At 51.6% G+C, this 15,739-nt stretch overlaps 1 protein-coding gene across 6 annotated transcripts in view; it reads right to left on the bottom strand.

Moving 5' to 3' along the window:
• GPR137C (G protein-coupled receptor 137C) overlaps window positions 1-15,739 on the bottom strand; it is a 23,645-nt gene extending 7,906 nt beyond the window's left edge. For 2 of the 6 annotated variants that reach the window (XM_040066535.2, XM_058420864.1), the window contains exons 1-6: window positions 15,318-15,737; window positions 8,153-8,196; window positions 7,263-7,491; window positions 4,137-4,286; window positions 3,493-3,615; window positions 3,284-3,399 (exon numbers count right to left, since the gene is read on the bottom strand). In XM_040066535.2, coding sequence (XP_039922469.1) covers window positions 3,284-3,399; window positions 3,493-3,615; window positions 4,137-4,286; window positions 7,263-7,491; window positions 8,153-8,196; window positions 15,318-15,650 — 995 coding nt within the window. In that variant the 5' untranslated portion in view covers window positions 15,651-15,737. Of the gene's footprint in view, window positions 1-72; window positions 1,041-1,102; window positions 3,131-3,283; window positions 3,400-3,492; window positions 3,616-4,136; window positions 4,287-7,262; window positions 7,492-8,152; window positions 8,197-15,317 lie in introns of those variants that run through there. The other 4 variants (XM_058420865.1, XM_040066537.2, XM_058420863.1 and 1 more) reach the window with 4 other exon arrangements.

Genomic DNA, 15,739 nt, shown 5'->3' with positions numbered 1-15,739 from the left:
TGCCCCACCTGGTTTTAACAGCTGGGCCATTAACAAAGATCCACCCCAGAGTTACGAGGGATGGGTTGTGGACAAAGTAAAGAACATTTCCCTATCTGGTTTTACGAGATGGTGACAGAATACTGCTGGTTACATCTTGCATTGCAATCTAAGACAGCTAAACATCGCTCTTCTACATTATAAGATATGGAGTTGTTTTCTTTTAAGAGATAAGATGACTGCGACCAAAACAGCTGTGATGAAACACTGATAAGCACCTGTTTGTGGATAAAGAAGGTACAGTGTGTTCACCTTTGATTTTGTCGAAGATTCTATTGCTCGTTACAATCTGTGCAGTTTTATCTTCCATAGATAACACAAAAGAGTCAGTTACGATCCTACATTATGGCTGTTATTGATTGTAAGTGTTTTAGCGTTTTCCTTTGCTTCATTTTGCTGTCATAGGTACATGACTGTTTAGAAAGGCGTTATCTCAACTTCCTAAGAGGGTTACCGCTGATATATTGATTACATGACGCGAATTTACTGATTTTATAATAGGCATTATTCATTAGATGTTATTACTGTATTTATAGCCAGCTTCTTCTATGCTTTAACACCTCTTTGTGTAATTATCTAAAAGACACATGTAATTTCAGAATCCTTCTTTTTTGTTCTCTAGCTGCTTATTCATCTCTTAGACCAGGTGAGCTCTCTGGCTAGTCCCTGCGCTGGCTCTATGGTTTGACCCAATGCCGTCTCATAATTTTAAGTATTTTTCAGAGTTCCAAGAAAAGATATGTGAGTTTTGTGGAAAGCCTCCTCTGAACTGCTAGTCCTGTGGTTTTTCCCAGTTATTATTACAGGAGCACTCCAGCAGTTTGCAATGTTTGAAGCATCTCTGTCCTGAAGAAAACTTCACAGAGATCCAGATGGTTTGATCAGTCTTTAACCTCAAGGCCTTTAGTCGTAACTGCTACTCTTAAGAGCCTTGTTTTAAAATATGTTTGGGGAATTCCCTTCCAGTTGGAGCTGGGGCAGTGGCCAGGCCTTGCCTCTACCTGGATGGAGAAATTGCCAATAAACCCAGATGTTTTCTGCATCAAAATTAGATTCAGGTCACTTGGACTTGGCAATTTGACCCTTTATATATGACAGCTGAACGTATTTTTAGAGTGAGCTTGGGAATTATTATCTGGAAATAATTATCCAATCCCTCACTAAATTGAGGTTTGTCAGCTGTTGGCAGATTCTGGGATGATGGTACAGTATTTCAGAGATTCCTAATTACCTAATTTCACATGTTTTATTAATTATGTGTATTATCTGAAATATTCTTAATTGTTGTACCTGACTTATTCCTGATTGCTGTCAAGTTTCTTGTTCACTACATGTATTGTTTTGCCTTGATGCTTCTTCATGCTCATAACCAAAGACATGCAACTCATTAAAAAAAAAAAAAAAGGGGGAAATTTAGTGCCTTAAGAACATCCAAATAATGTAATACGTACATTAGAAATCTAGACAGCAAATCATTTCGAGTAATGCAATATTTGCACGAGAAATTTGGAAAAAAAGATGATCAAATCTAAATCTGAATTGTTGAGTGTGCCACAGCAAAGCCTAATTGATTCACTGACTTCAAGAGAGGGAGAGAGGGCACACTTGTGTTTCGTCATCAGCAGGATCGAAGCGCTCACCTGTTGGATCGATTGGACACTGATCACCTCCAAGAAAACAAGGCCCAGTGGAAAGAGAAATAAGAAATAACCTAATCCCCATGCAGCCCTCGTGGCCAGAACACGGACAGAAATAGGACTGCCAAGACTCAGCTGCGTCTGCAAACTACAGAGGCAATTTGCCAACAAAAGCCTTATGTCATCATCATGGCAGAGTGTTCCTACTAACCTTCTTCAGTTATCCCCGTTCCAGGATGCAGGAGGACATTCAGTGGTGTCAAAGATCAACATTTCCAGCTAATGAACTTTCTCCTGAGTCTCAACCATTTGGATTTTAAAACAATGGTAATTTTTTTTTCCATTTCCCTAAGAGATATTGGACATTATTCTTTTGTTTTCTCATGCTGCAGAACTCCGTGTGCAATGACACAATAGAATTTGGTAAGTTTTGTTGATTGTAATCGGTCTCTTATGTGTCTTATCCCATATCTAATAGATAACTGGTGATAACCTTAATGAGATAATACCCTCACAAGAGCGAGCTATCTTAACAACAGAACGTATGAGCCTTTTTTAAATTAATGAAAAGGGTGAGATGTCATAGAAAGGTAGAATTATAAAAGAAAGACCTTATGAAATCAGGCCTCGCTCTGCTAAAATTGCCAAAGCTGGCCTGTCATTTCTTCTAAGTGCAGCCAACAAGCAATTTGCAAGTTCCCATGTGAAGCTATTTTGAGAAAGAGAAGTTCCTTTAACACAACAATCTGAGGGTGAAAAACAAATGCACCTGTGTAAACAATAAGATTTGTCCCATGAGAACTGACAAAGGAAAAATGTAAACATATCTAGAGAATATCTAGAAAATTTGATAGACATATACCATAGCCCTTACTGACCAATGAGCTGAGTTTCACTGTTAGGTTTAACACAGTGCCCTCTGATATTTCCTACAAATATGAGCTTTGTGAATAAAAGAATTGTCTTTCTGCATGAAGAAAATGGAGTCTCGGCTGATTTACTCCAACAGTGATGGACTTGGAAGTGAAGTGGAAAGGAAGTAAAGTGTTCCAGGCCAGGTTGGACAGGGCTTGGAGAAGCCTGGGATAGTGGAAGGTGTCCCTGCCTACGGCAGGGCGTGGAACAAGATGGTCTTTAAGGTCCCTTCCAGCCCAAACCATTCCATGATTCCATAATGACAGGTGATAGGGCTGCCAGGATGCCTCGCCAGAGTTTTGCTGGGGATCCCCTGGTGCTCCCCCACACCAGCACCTCCTGCAGAGCTTTGTCCCAGCTCCCCTCCAGAACTTCACCAGCTCTCACTTCCCAGTGGAGAAACCCCTCTGGAGACCATTTCAGAGCCCTCTGAAACAGATCCCAGCCCTCCTGGATGAGGTCTCCTGTCTGCAAACACCACCTGTGAGCACCATCCACCTCTCTGAGCCGGTCACTTCTGCCCAATAAAAACCTGTGAGCTGCACAAGGGAACAAAGGCTCTGTCAGAGGCTCCCTGCCCCATCCACCTCACCCAAGCTGCCTCTTCCACCAAAGTTTTTCCTAGGAGGAGAAGCCAGGAGCTCTGTTGCTTCCCCAGAGGGCAGCAGAGCAGCAGCACAAGCCTTCCTTACCCTCCTTCCCTGGCCCCGAGCCGTGACAAGTCATCGTCGCTGTCGTAGCGCCTGGGATTGTCAAAGAAGTAGGCCCTGGAGCTGTAGCTGTGGCTGTTGACCATCCCTGCTGGAGTCTGCCAAGGAGAAAAGAGTTAGGCCAGAAGCAAAACATTCCCAAAAGTCATCCCAGGCAACCTCCCAGCACGGGAGGACTTGCTCAGGCCTACCAGGTTCTGGCTCAGTCTCTGAGCGCGGAAGAACAGCACCACGAAAGTGGTTGGCACCAGCTCCCAGAGGAACAGGACCACTCCAAACACCACGTACTCCTCGCTGCTCACCTCCACGTGCACCTGTGGGCACAAAGGCAGAGGGCTCTGTGTCGTCCCAGCCACCCACAGGGCTCCCAAAAGCTGGAAGTGGGAGGGCAGAGAAACCTTCCCAAGGACAGGAGTCCCTAAAGCAGCACAGTGACCTTCACCTGGCTGCTGCTGCTGGTTTGGGTGAGCTGGTTCTGCTCAGAGTGTGCTACCAGGGCACTGGGAGCTGGCTGCCCACACCAGTGACTGCCTCACACACAGCCATGCCCGATTAAGCATTGCTGTTCTGCTCTAGTTGAGTCGTCCCTCCTCTCCCTCAAAAGAAGAGTTGGCAGGCTGAAAGGGAAGGGCACAACAGGGAATCCTGCCTGAAGAACTGCCTGAAGAGAGGAGGACTCAGGTTTGCTGCGTGGAGAGAGCAAGTAGAGCAGAAAGGCAGCTCATGTGGGGGTCCAGCTACCCAGACACCCCCCAGAGCCCCCTGTTCACCCTCACAGGATGGGGAGTGACTGCATTTCACTCCCCTCGCTCTGGATTGGGGGTCACGCACTCACCTTGTCCGAAAGGTTGTCCCAGCCATAGTTAAAAGGACCAGGAACACTGTCTGGAGATATGGCCACAGCTACCAGGTTATAGCAAGCCCTTGAGGAATACAGGAGGGCTACTACAGATCCCACCAGAATAGCCTGGCAGACAGATGTTCCCTAGGACAGGAAGAAATAAAAAGAGTTTTAATACAGGGCTGCGATGTTCTTTCCCGTTCCCTTAAATGCATGAGCAGCTGTGCAGGCAAGAATGACCCAGAACATTTGTATGTTGTTGCTAAAATATTCAGAGCTGGGTAAGAGCTTTCTCATGTGATGAGTTCATTGCAGGAGCCACACAGCCAGAGCTGCCTGGGAGCAGGGAAGGATCTGAGGCACTGGAGCATCCCTGGCAGGACTTTGTCAGTCAGCTCCAAACTGGGGGGCCAGGGAGGTGCTGTTCCACCCCCTGCCTTCCTCTGGGAATCTCCACAAGGCCAGCAACCAACCAGCAGGAAAATCAAGTTTGCAGAGGTGTTCACCCAGCCCTTTCACTTGCAGCCACCCAGCACCCCAACACTGCACACAGTGTTTGTCTAGGAAAGAAACTCAAATATTTGGGGTGGGCAGAAAGTCCCAGAGCTTGAACCCCAGCACCTGAAGGGAGCCCACAGGAAAGATGGAAAGAGGCCATTTACAATGGCCTGGAGGGACAGGACACAGGGAATGGCTTCAAACAGACAGTGGCCAGGGTTAGATGGGATGCTGAGGAGGAATTCCTGGCTAGAAGGGTGGTGAGGCCCTGGCACAGGGTGCCCAGAGAAGCTGTGGTTGGCCCCTGGATCCCTGGAAGTGTTCAAGGCCAGGCTGGATGGGGCTTGGAGCAACCTGATCTAGTTAAATGTCTAGGAATGCTGAGACAAACCAGGACAGTTTTGTTAAATCCATCCACGAATCCATTTAATGGCTGCTGGGAGGCAGCAAGTCACAGTGAGGGGCAAACACCCCTCAGCACCTGAGCTGTCTTTGTGTTTAAGCAGAGAATCTGCCGGGGAAGCTCATCCCACTGGTCTGCTCCACATCCCAGCTCTATTTTCCTGGATTTGGAGCTCACGACAGTGTCTTGAGAGAGTCAGCAGGAGAGAGGTACCAACAGACAAGTGACAGCCCTGAAGCCCAGTGTTTTGGGCTGCAATGAGAGATGTAACCAAAATTGTGTATTCTATTCCCGTCTGTTGGAACCGCTTGGGGAGGTGTTTTCTTTATCCCTTCCAGGACCCATCCTCCCTGCAGGGATCTCTGCTGTTCCTGGCCCATCCAGGCTCACTGCAGGGCTGAGACAATTCCATCCTCCCTCGGGAGATGCTGCAGCCAGGGGAGGAGCCCGGCATTCCCGGCTGGATCACACCTGGCCCTGGGAACAGCAGCACAGCCCGTGTGCACGGGATTGCCAGAGGAGCCCCGGAGCCATCCCAGCACCACGGGAGCTGCAGAGGAAAACTGCACCCTGCTGCAGGATCCCTGCTGCCAGAACCACATCTGTCACTGCAGGAGGCTGGGCTGGGCTGTGCCCAACACCCTGAGCAGCAGCGTGTCAGCCTGCGCTCTGACTGTCAAGTGTTTTGTTGGGGTTTTGTTTGCTTAGGTATTTCTTTGTACTACTACATTTTTATTTTTAATATTCCTAGTAAAGAATTGTTATTCCTATTCTCATGTATTTGCCTGAAAGCCTCTTAATTTCAAAATTATAATAATTCAGAGGGAGGGGGTTTGCATTCTCCATTCCAAGAGAAGCTCTGGCTTTCCCTGGCAGACACCTGTCTTTCCAAACCAAAACACTCAGCACACATCCTGCTGTCACTGGAAGCTGAGCCTGTGGTGCTCAGGGCAGCACAACGAGGCCCAAAGGCTGCTGAAGCAAAGCTCCAACCCACAAGGACCCCAGGACAGGAGCTGCCTGCATTCCAGCCTCCTTCCCACAGATCCAATGCTCCCACCTTCATCGTGGAGGCAGCAGCCTCCAGCCCTGCTGCGTGGCTTTGAGTTCAGAGCCAGGACAACCTTCTGGGGCATCTGTGTACCATTTCTGCTCACCCCCACCCTGTTTCTGCAGCCATGTCCCACACACAGCATCAGGGGATGTCCCCAAGGCAGGGGAGGGAGGCAGACAGCCAGGGGGAGTATCCAGGTGGAGAGCAGAGGTTTCCCTGGAGCACGTTGGTCACAGCCCAGGGGCAGCCTCGAGCACGTGAGGAGAGGAAGTTCCTGCACTGAGGGAACTGGGTGAGTTAATGAGTGTCCAGAACCAGTGAGAGCTGGATACCAGGCCCAGGCCAGCAGGGATGTGAGCAGCTTCTCTGCTCCTGCCTCACTGCAGATCTGGATGCAACCTGCAGCTTCTGGACAGCTGTCACAGGAGCCAGGTAGGACACCAGAGCCAGCCCACACATCCTGGATTCCAGGAAGCCACCGATGGCCTCTGCTGCTGGAGGAGCCAGACATCTCCTACAGAAAGCCTCAGCTCCAACTGGCTACACTCAGGTGCCCTGGTTTTGACTCGAGGTGTTTCCAGGCACTCGAGTTGACATTGATCACAACCTCCTGGCACACTGCTGGTGGCTTTTCCACTTTCCTGTCTGCTGGAAAAAAGCTGTGTGTGTTCAGACCCTCACCTGTCCTGCTTTGGGGCAGGACTTACAGCAACTTCTCCTCCCATTCCAAAATGCTCATCTCATCCTACCCGAGCAGAGTCCAGCTAAAGCTGGATTTCTGGGGAATCCCCTTTGCAGGGAATCATGACACACCGACCTGCTAACAGGTAAAACACACAGCAAAAACTGCATCTGCTGCTTTTAGAGAACCCTCCCTTCAAGGCAAACCTGGGATTCTTCTATGCCTGAAAAGCAGAAGCAGCTCATAAATCTGTTATGCCAAAGCTGCAGACAAAGCATTCCCCTAAAAAATGCAGGAAACGCCATTCCCACGGCAGGAGCGTGCACTTTGTCAAAGGGAGGAATCCAAGAGCTGCCACCTCCCCACTGGAAGGAGAATTTGAGCAAGAGCAGCTCAGGTGCCACCATGCCAGCACTGCCTTGAGCGAGCACACCCAGACCCAGCTGAGCGGTGCCAGTGGGAATTCCCAAGGCATTTACCCACCTTGGACTCGAGGTAGACGTTGGCTGAAGACATCTTTCCCAGTTTGCACATGCAGCAGGCCAGGGAGATGGCACAGAGGATGAAGAGGCTGTCGTTGACCAGAGCCCGGGCCAGCACCGTCCACCTCAGCTGCTTCTCCGGGACCTCGCCGTGGATCAGCATTGCACAGGTTAAATTCACAACTAGGAACAGGAGGCTGGTGAGGATGGAGCCCAGGTACAACAGGACCCTGGAGAGATGGCGAGGGGAAAAATGCCCAGGTTCATTCTGCACCTCCCTCCTGCCCCAGCAGACCCTCCCCAGCGCTCTGCTTGCAGGGAAGCTCAGGCATTCCTGCAAATTTCAGGGGTTGTACCGGCAGCCCAAGGCTGCAGAGGATTTGTTGGAGCTGCTCTCATAACACATGAGCAGCGTAAGCAGTCATGAGTTACAAGACTCATCTTCTGACAGTCAGGTTCTTATCTTGCAGATTTTAAGTGTTGCTCGAGCTCTGCATTAACTCCAGTCAATAAGCCATGAGTCATCACAACCACTGCAACTCCTTTATTGAGAGCCACTGGAGCTTGCATTTTCCACCCTGGGTTTCCTCGGGAAGCACCTGGGCTGCACAAACCTGGGGCTCACCCATTGCTCAAGCCTTGTTCTGCAGATCTTTCCTGGCCTGGGACAGCTCAGAGCGACCCTAAGAGTCCACCCAGGGGAACTGGGTTGCTTGAGCTCCGCTGGCACCCCTGAAGCTCCCAGTCCTGCTCCAAGGTCCAACCCTGCTCCCTTCTCAGAGCACAGGTATGGAATTAGAGCCTGTTCAGCTTTTGGGGCCTGACCCGCCCATTCCCAGCCACTTCCCCCAGGACCAGCTTTGAAGGGAAGGTCAGGACAGCAGCACTTACTTGTACTTGTTGAATTCAGCTGCACATTTCACTTTGAATATGACCTGGAGGAAAGATTTGCACAGGGTTACTTTAGATGCCCTACAGCTTCCTTTCAGCTTTGTCAAGAGGTAAACAGGGAAATCAGAATCCAGCTGGACATCCCCAAGGACTCTGGATTATTTATTACCACCAAGTCTTAGTCTGGACCCAAAAGAATGGTACTTTTTCCTTGTACAAGCCCAGCCCAAACACAGGTTCCCAACAACCATAAACATATTTAACACCACACCTGAAAGACTTCAAGAAAAGGAAGGAGTTTAGCACTTAAAAGTCATTAAAGTCCTTCAAAAATACATCTCATTTTCCCAGTGGTTTGGGCTGTTTCAGAACCTCATCCATGCTAGATTTTCATATTAGAGCAGTAGGGACAGTTCAGGAAGGTGCAGCTACTCCCAAGTCACAGCTCAGATGTGAATTGCTGCTGCAAAGGCACAGGGAACAAGTGCTCACACCAGTCAGGAACCGGGCTGTGTCCAGCTCCAGGTCCAGACCCCACCAGGAAGGATCCCAGAGCTGGGGTCACGTTCAGCCACAGGCAAAGCTCATGCTCTGATTAGAGACTCTGAAGGAGCTTGGGAAGAGGCAAAGACACGTCCAGAGTGATCCCACCTGTACTTGTGGGATCACTGCACAGGTGTGGAGGGTCAGTTTCTCTTTCTCCCACAAGGAGCCTTCCCTGTCAGCAGTGAAGGATCACTCATCTCCTCCCAGGCACCCTTAGGCAGCTTTTATCCTGGTGGGATTCCTTGGCTCCTGCTTCCAAGTCAGCACTGAGGAGGAAATGGCACATGAGCTCCAGGAATCAAGCTGCTGCCAACAGGATTTCCATAGACATTTCAGGATCTGAGGGTTGTCTGAGCCACTGTAGTGGTTCCAAGCATTTCAAAAGACATTGGACAGCTTCAATGATTCTCTTCCAAGAGCCACTTCCACCGCCTGGCTCCTCTTCCCGAGGCTGAGGAATGATGAGCTCAACTTAGTGAGGAATGAGACACTGTTCTTCAGCAGAGGGAGGTATCCAGCCTCAGGGATGTTCTCTGCCCCGCTGTCCTGGCACACAGAAGTACAGCAGTGTGGCACAATCCACCCTGAGCCCTAAAACTCATCTCAGTTACAGAAAACTGGGCTTTGGAAGGGCCACGTGGTGACTCCAAACCAGAAATATCCCTGAATCCTCCTTTGTTTGTCTGTGGGTGACACTCAGGCACTTTGGGAGTATCATGGAATCACTGAAGCTGGAAAAGCCCTCCAAGGTCATCAAGTCCAACCATTAATCCAGCAACACCACATTCACCACTAAACTGTGCCCTGAAAGTGCCACATCCACGAGTTTTTGGAACATTTCCAGGGATGGGGACTCCACCACTGCCCTGAACAGCCTGTTCCAACACTTCACCACCCTTTCAGTGAAGGATTTTTTCCTAACATCCACTTAGGATCTAAATGTTCCCTGGCACAACTTGAGGCCGTTTCCTCTTGTCCTGTCAAAACAGGCAACGGTGACACGCAGCTGGGAAACTCCTGCTTCAGCACCCATTCCAGCAGCATGGAAACCCACCGAGGATTCAGTGGAAATCCACTCCTGCTGTGACCCTGCCTGTAACCTCAGCCTCTGAACAGCTCTGCAGAGTCCCTGGCTTTGTATTCCAGCTGGGAATGTCGTGCTCTCAGCTGAGAACAGCCCCTGAGCTGAGCAGGGAAAGCGTCCCTGGCTCACAGGAAGATGCTGTTTTGGGCAGGACGCTCTTCCCAAACCCTCCCCTGCAGCTCTGGGGATTAAGGCACACAAAGCTGAGTCAGGGTTAAGAGTGCAACAGCAATTTGAGCCTCACGCTTGGCCCGCTGCCATGGAAAGCAGAGGGAGACCACAGCTCCAGCCTTACACTTTTATTAGCCCCTGGATAGTTATTCCTGCAACTTCAGGAAGGGAACAGACACCACTGCTTTGGTGGGTTTGGTTATTAAGGCTGATAAGTTATCTGAAAGTTGCTTTTCCTTCCCAGGGACTGGGTCAGGAGGTGCCACCAGCAGCGTGCACAGGGTGTCTCAGGGTGTTTCTTATCCTTGAGACGAGCTCTGAGCCTTTGCTGCTCTCAGGGCCCAAGGACAGCTCAGGCTGAGGGTTCTGCTGTGAAAAATCTGGCACAGAGAGCTCAGGAGCAATCCTGTTCTTCAGAAAAACAGACCCCTGTGCTTCAGCAGGTACATCAGGCCAAGCTGTGAGCAGCAATCCTTGCAAACTGAACAGTTCCTTCAAAGCTGAGCTGAGCCCAGCTCCAGAAATCAAGCCAGAAAACAGGGAACTGAGGTCTCAGCAGCACAGAGCAGCAGGACTGGGAACATTTTACTCCTGAACAAGTCTTTTACAGCAGTTTGGAATACTCAGGTGCCTTTCCAGAGCCATGGATACCTTGAGCACTCCACATCAGCCAGGAGGTGAGGCTGAAATGAGCTACAGAGCCCAAAGCGCTCCATGATGCTGGAGGCTTTGGGGTTTGTGAGGAGTGGATTTATCCCATAAAAGTGATTTCCTTGCTCACACAACAGCCCAGAGTCCCTAAGGGTGTGTTGAAGAGACACACTCACCCGCAGAAGGTGACACTGGAGGTTTCACAGCTGCCAGGGGAAGGTAAGTGACATGTCCCAGATCCCACAGATGAATCCAAGGACCACTCCCAGTACCTGCACAAGGCAGGATCTTAACAGTGAGGAACTCAGGCTGGACCAAACCCAAACTACTTTTCAGCAGACCTGAAAGATCCAGGAACTTGCTGTTGTCCACTGGAACCAAACTCTTTTTTTGCTTCACAAAGGCATCACGAATTTGGGCTCTGCAGATACAAGACACAGCCATGCCCTGCCCCAACACAGCTCAGCTGTGCATCCCCAGACAGATCCCTCCCTCAGCACATGAGACAATGGGAGCACAGCTTGGGCTATTTGGGGATCACACCTTGTACCAAGCGTGCAAACCCCATGGAGGAAAAGCCGGAGCTATCCACGAGGACCTCTCAGCACCCTCACATTAATATCGACATCGTTCCGTGCCATTGCGAACACAGGCTGCAATTTTTCTTGTTCCCTCCTTTCCTAGAATAGCTGGTCTGCAGCAGGGCCACCTGTTCATCTGGGAAACATGGGAGCCAGCAGCTATGGGATGGAGCAGTTTGGAGTTCCAGCGATCCCTCAGCAGCTGTGCCTCCGAGGCACAGGGCACTGCCAGGTGTCTGCTACACAGGGAAGGTGAAAGAGGGAAATGAAGGATGGAGATTTTGCCAGTTTTCCATCTGAAAAGGCAGGAAGATCCAGGACAGTTAAGATCTCCCAGGCTGGATGCTCTCTCCGTGCCTGTCTCCAGTGCAATTAGAGCAGGAAGGGATGAAAGGGGCTGATGTCATCTCCTCAGATGAGCACTTAGAGAAACCCAAGCAGGTGAAGGGCTCTGGCCACACCATCAGCCCCACCAGGCCAGCATTCCTTACTCGTCCCTGCGCCAGCTGCTGATTCCCAGGACAACCAGGGGTGCCAAGGGCTCGAGGAGGTCTATAAGATCAAGGTTGTTGTGGCTGCATTTCACAGATCGTGTGGGTTGGAGAAGATCTCCAAGCTGTGCCCAATTCCCACCTTGTCACAAGCTCAGAGCACCCAGTGCCACCTCCAGGGGTTCCTTGGACACTTCCAGGGATGGGCACTCCAAACCTCCCTGGCAGCTCCTTCCAATGCCTGAAAACCATGGAGAAATTTTCCCTAATATCCCATTTATCCTCCCCTGGCACAGCTTGTGGCCATTTCTTGTTCCTGTTCCCTGGAAGCAGAGCTCAAGCCCCTCTGGCTGCTCCCTCCTGTCAGGGAGCTGTGCAGAACCAGAAGGTCCCTCCTGAGCATCCTTTTCTCCAGGCTACATATCCTGAGCTCCCTCCATGTGTTTCCATTTCCATGCTCCTGACAGAGACCTGGGGAAAAACAGAAGTTGCCGACTCTTGGGAAAGGTGGCATTACTCGAGCAGCTATTCCAAAGGCAAAGGAGCATCCTAGGTTGGATATCAGAGCTATTGAGGCAAGACTGGGAGTGGATCTGAGGAATTCTGACCTGATGGAGTGTGGACTCTGGATTCCCAGGGAAGGAGTCCTTCTGGTACAAGCTGAAGTAGAAATGCTCCCAAGGTAAAGGGATGTTCCAGGTGGGAAAATCATCCCAAGGGAGCCTACAAGAGAGCTGGAGAGGACAAGAGCATGGAGTGAAAGGACACAGGGAATGGCTTCCCACTGCCAGAGGGCAGGGATGGATGGGAGATTGGGAAGGAATTCTTCTCTGTGAGTGGCTGGCCCAGGGTGTCCAGAGAAGCGGTGGCTGCCCCTGGATCCCTGGAAGTGTCCAAGGAGAGGTTGGAGCACACTGGAACAGGGAAGGTGTCCCTGCCCATGGTAGAGGGTGGAACTGGATGGGCTTTAAGGTCCCTTCCAACCCAAACCATTCTGGGACTCTATGAAAAAGAAACACACATCCCACACTCATTCTGTCAGATCTCTGTATCCCCTCAGGAATCTCAGGGGCCAAGATGGGATAGGAAGAGGACAGCCTGTCCCCACGGAAAGGAGGAACACCAGGCAGTTCAGCAAATTTGAATTTCAGTCCCAAAACAGCCTGGAGTGTTAAGTAATACCAGCTCTCCACAGAGAGATCTGTTCCCTGGAGCTTCTTCCCCACCACCGTTCCATCCTCAGCCCCTACGCAGCCTGAGGAGCTCCGTGAATCAAGCAAGATCAGCTCCAATATCAGCACAGGCCATTTTCTTCCCCAGATGCCATTTCTCCAGCATCTCCACAAAGGAGGCTCTGTGTGCAGGGACAATGAGCCTCAGCACAGCAGCAGCCCGTGCTTTTATCCGAGGACATCTCGGATCAGGATGCCACCCCCAGGGCAGCAGAAGCTCAGGGTCCTTCCACAGCCTGCTGCCAAGTGGCCCTGAAAAACTGGGAATGGATGGGCACGTTCTGCTGGAGTCACACCAGTAAACACACCTCTAGAACATGGGAGCCAGAAAAGCTCCTGAGGCTTTCCATTTTTTCCTCCAAATCTCTGGAGCTTCACCACTGAGATCTCCCAAAAACCCCACGGAGCAACGGACACCCCTCCTGGCTGTTCCAGGGAAGGGTCAGGCCCTCCCTGGAGCTGAGCAAGCAGACCCATTTTCATAAGTCACTTTATCCTTCCCCACTCCAGATTCGGAGCTCTTATTTCCTCAGGCAGGATTTCCCTTGGCTCCAGGTCTTCAAGGAGAAAGAAGTGGAATATATGCAGAGTTCACTGAAAAACAGATACCGTGGGAGGAGGAGAAGCCCAGGAATCTATTTGGATTTACTTTAAGAGGACCTTTAAACAAGCCTGCAGAGAGGCAAATCTGCTGTCAAATCCAGTGACCTAGAGGAAAAGAGAAATCCAGCCACTCTGTGGAGCAGAGCACAGAATCCCTGCCTTTCAAGGGACACAAACCCCTCCTGCCTGGAGCAACCAGGAGGTCAGGCTCCCTTGAGCAGGCGAGATGGATTTGTGCACTCTATGCACCATTTGTCATCCCACTGCCAATCCGTCAACAACACCTCCAACAGCTTTTTGCAACAGGCAGCTCACCCCCAAAGCCTCCCAGGTGTTTTTTGGGGGGAAAGAACCAGAACAGCGGAACAGCCCCACTGCTGCAAGTCACATGCGAACACCAGTGTCCTGGGGAAAATGAAATCATAACTCCCGTGGGTGACACACTGGAGCAAAGGAGGGATTTTGCTGTGTGCTAGCGATTCCTTTGTGAGGCTGGGGAACAGCTGAGAGCCGCAGAGCAAAGAATCCCAACAACAACAACAAAGCTGGAAGGAAAAAAAGTGGTGACTTGTTTCATAAATAGGCAGCGAACCGGGAGGCAGGCGAGCAGAGGGCTGCTCACGAGAAACTGGAGCAGAAACAAAATATTCAGGAGGAGGATGGGGAGGGGAGAGCTAGGGCTTTAGGAGATAAAGGCAAGTGGAAGGACTAAGGAGAGGAGGCTTAAAAACCACGACACGAGCCATGGGAAAACCCAGAAAAAGCAGGGACACAGCTCGGTGACAATAACAAGCGGCTCGGCACTGTCCCAGCAGCGATGCCGGTACTGGGAAGGGGCACCCCTCGGCTCCCCCGGGCTGTTGTGTGAGGGATCTCGGGGTTTGTTGTTGTTTTTATTTTTTTTTTTTTGTCTGACAAGCTGCGGAACAACAAGCCCGGTTTGCAGCGGAGCGATGGAGGGAAGGAGGGAGCGCAGCAACAATAGCAGAAGAGGCTCTGGCTGGTGACGTAATGGTTGGCATCACTCCAGGCCAGAGCAGCCCCTGCTGCTGCCACTTTCTGGTCCCCTTTGCAGAAGGGAAATCAATGGGGGGGAAAAAAAAAGAAGAAAAAAGAGGGGAAACAGTCCCTCAAGTGACGGCCCCCCAAACAAACACCCCGCCGTGGGTCTGGGCTGCAAAGAGGAAAACCTCACCTGGGAGCAGGGCATCTCCCCGCGCCCCCCCAAATCCCAAATTCAGGGCATGTGCCCGTCCCCTCCATGCGGGGTCTGCAGTCAGGGTACAGCCCTGCACCCCAAAGCCCTGATGGTGGGATTCTGGGCACACTTTCAGCTCACACCATCCCCCCCGCAAATCCCACCCCGCCCCCCAAGCCTGGATTCAGGGCGCGATCCCCGTGCTTCTCCCCAAGCCTGGATTCAGGGCACGATCCCTGTGCTTCTCCCCCGAGCTGGGACTCAGGGCACAAGCCCTGCATCCCCCCCAGCCTGTCCCAAAGTCTGTGCCGCGGGCTGGATTCAGGGCACAATCCCTGTGCCTCCTTCCAAGCCGGGATCCGGGGCAGAGCCCTGCATCCCCTCAGGCTGTCCCAAAGCCTCCCCTCAGGGCAGACCCCCAGGATCGCCTCCTAACCCTAACCCGCACCTGGACCTCACATCCCCATCCCACCCCAAAGCCTCGGCTCCAGGGCGCTCCAACTTTGGAGAGGCGGCTGAAGAGGAGCTTCCAGCCCCGGCGTCCCGCAGGGGTTGGAGGTTTGGGAAGGGGAATTTTGGAGGGGTTTTGCCCAAAAGGCAAAACTTACCTCGGCGAAATAGAGGTTGAGGAGGCAGAGGCTGGAGAAGAGGAGGCAGCCGGGCAGGCAGTACAGGAGCCAGTGGGCGAAGGGCTGCTGGAGGCGGAGGGCCTGCAGGGAATTCTGCAGGTAGAAGGAGAACAGGGTGGTCCTGAGGGCTGCCCAGAGCAGGCAGAGGAAGAGGCAGAGCGTGTGGTAACTCAGCCGCCGCTCGCGGTAGTAGAGCAGCAGCCAGAGCTGCAGGTAGGCGAAGAGGAAGAGCGCGGCGTAGAGCGCCGTGTGGAGCACGGTGAGCCCCAGCTCCACGGCGTAGGGCACGGCCGCCCCCTCAGCGAGGGCCATGGGGCAGCGGGAGGTACCGACCCCCTCCCTGCCTTCCCTCAGCCCCGGCTGGACACCCCCATGCAACAAAGGGGAGCCCCCCCGCTCTT

Source organism: Hirundo rustica, chromosome 6 (genome assembly GCF_015227805.2).
Source record: "Hirundo rustica isolate bHirRus1 chromosome 6, bHirRus1.pri.v3, whole genome shotgun sequence".
Classification (NCBI taxonomy): domain Eukaryota; kingdom Metazoa; phylum Chordata; class Aves; order Passeriformes; family Hirundinidae; genus Hirundo; species Hirundo rustica.
Note: the sequence above shows the minus strand (reverse complement) of the source record. Positions and strands in the feature narration are given on the sequence as shown.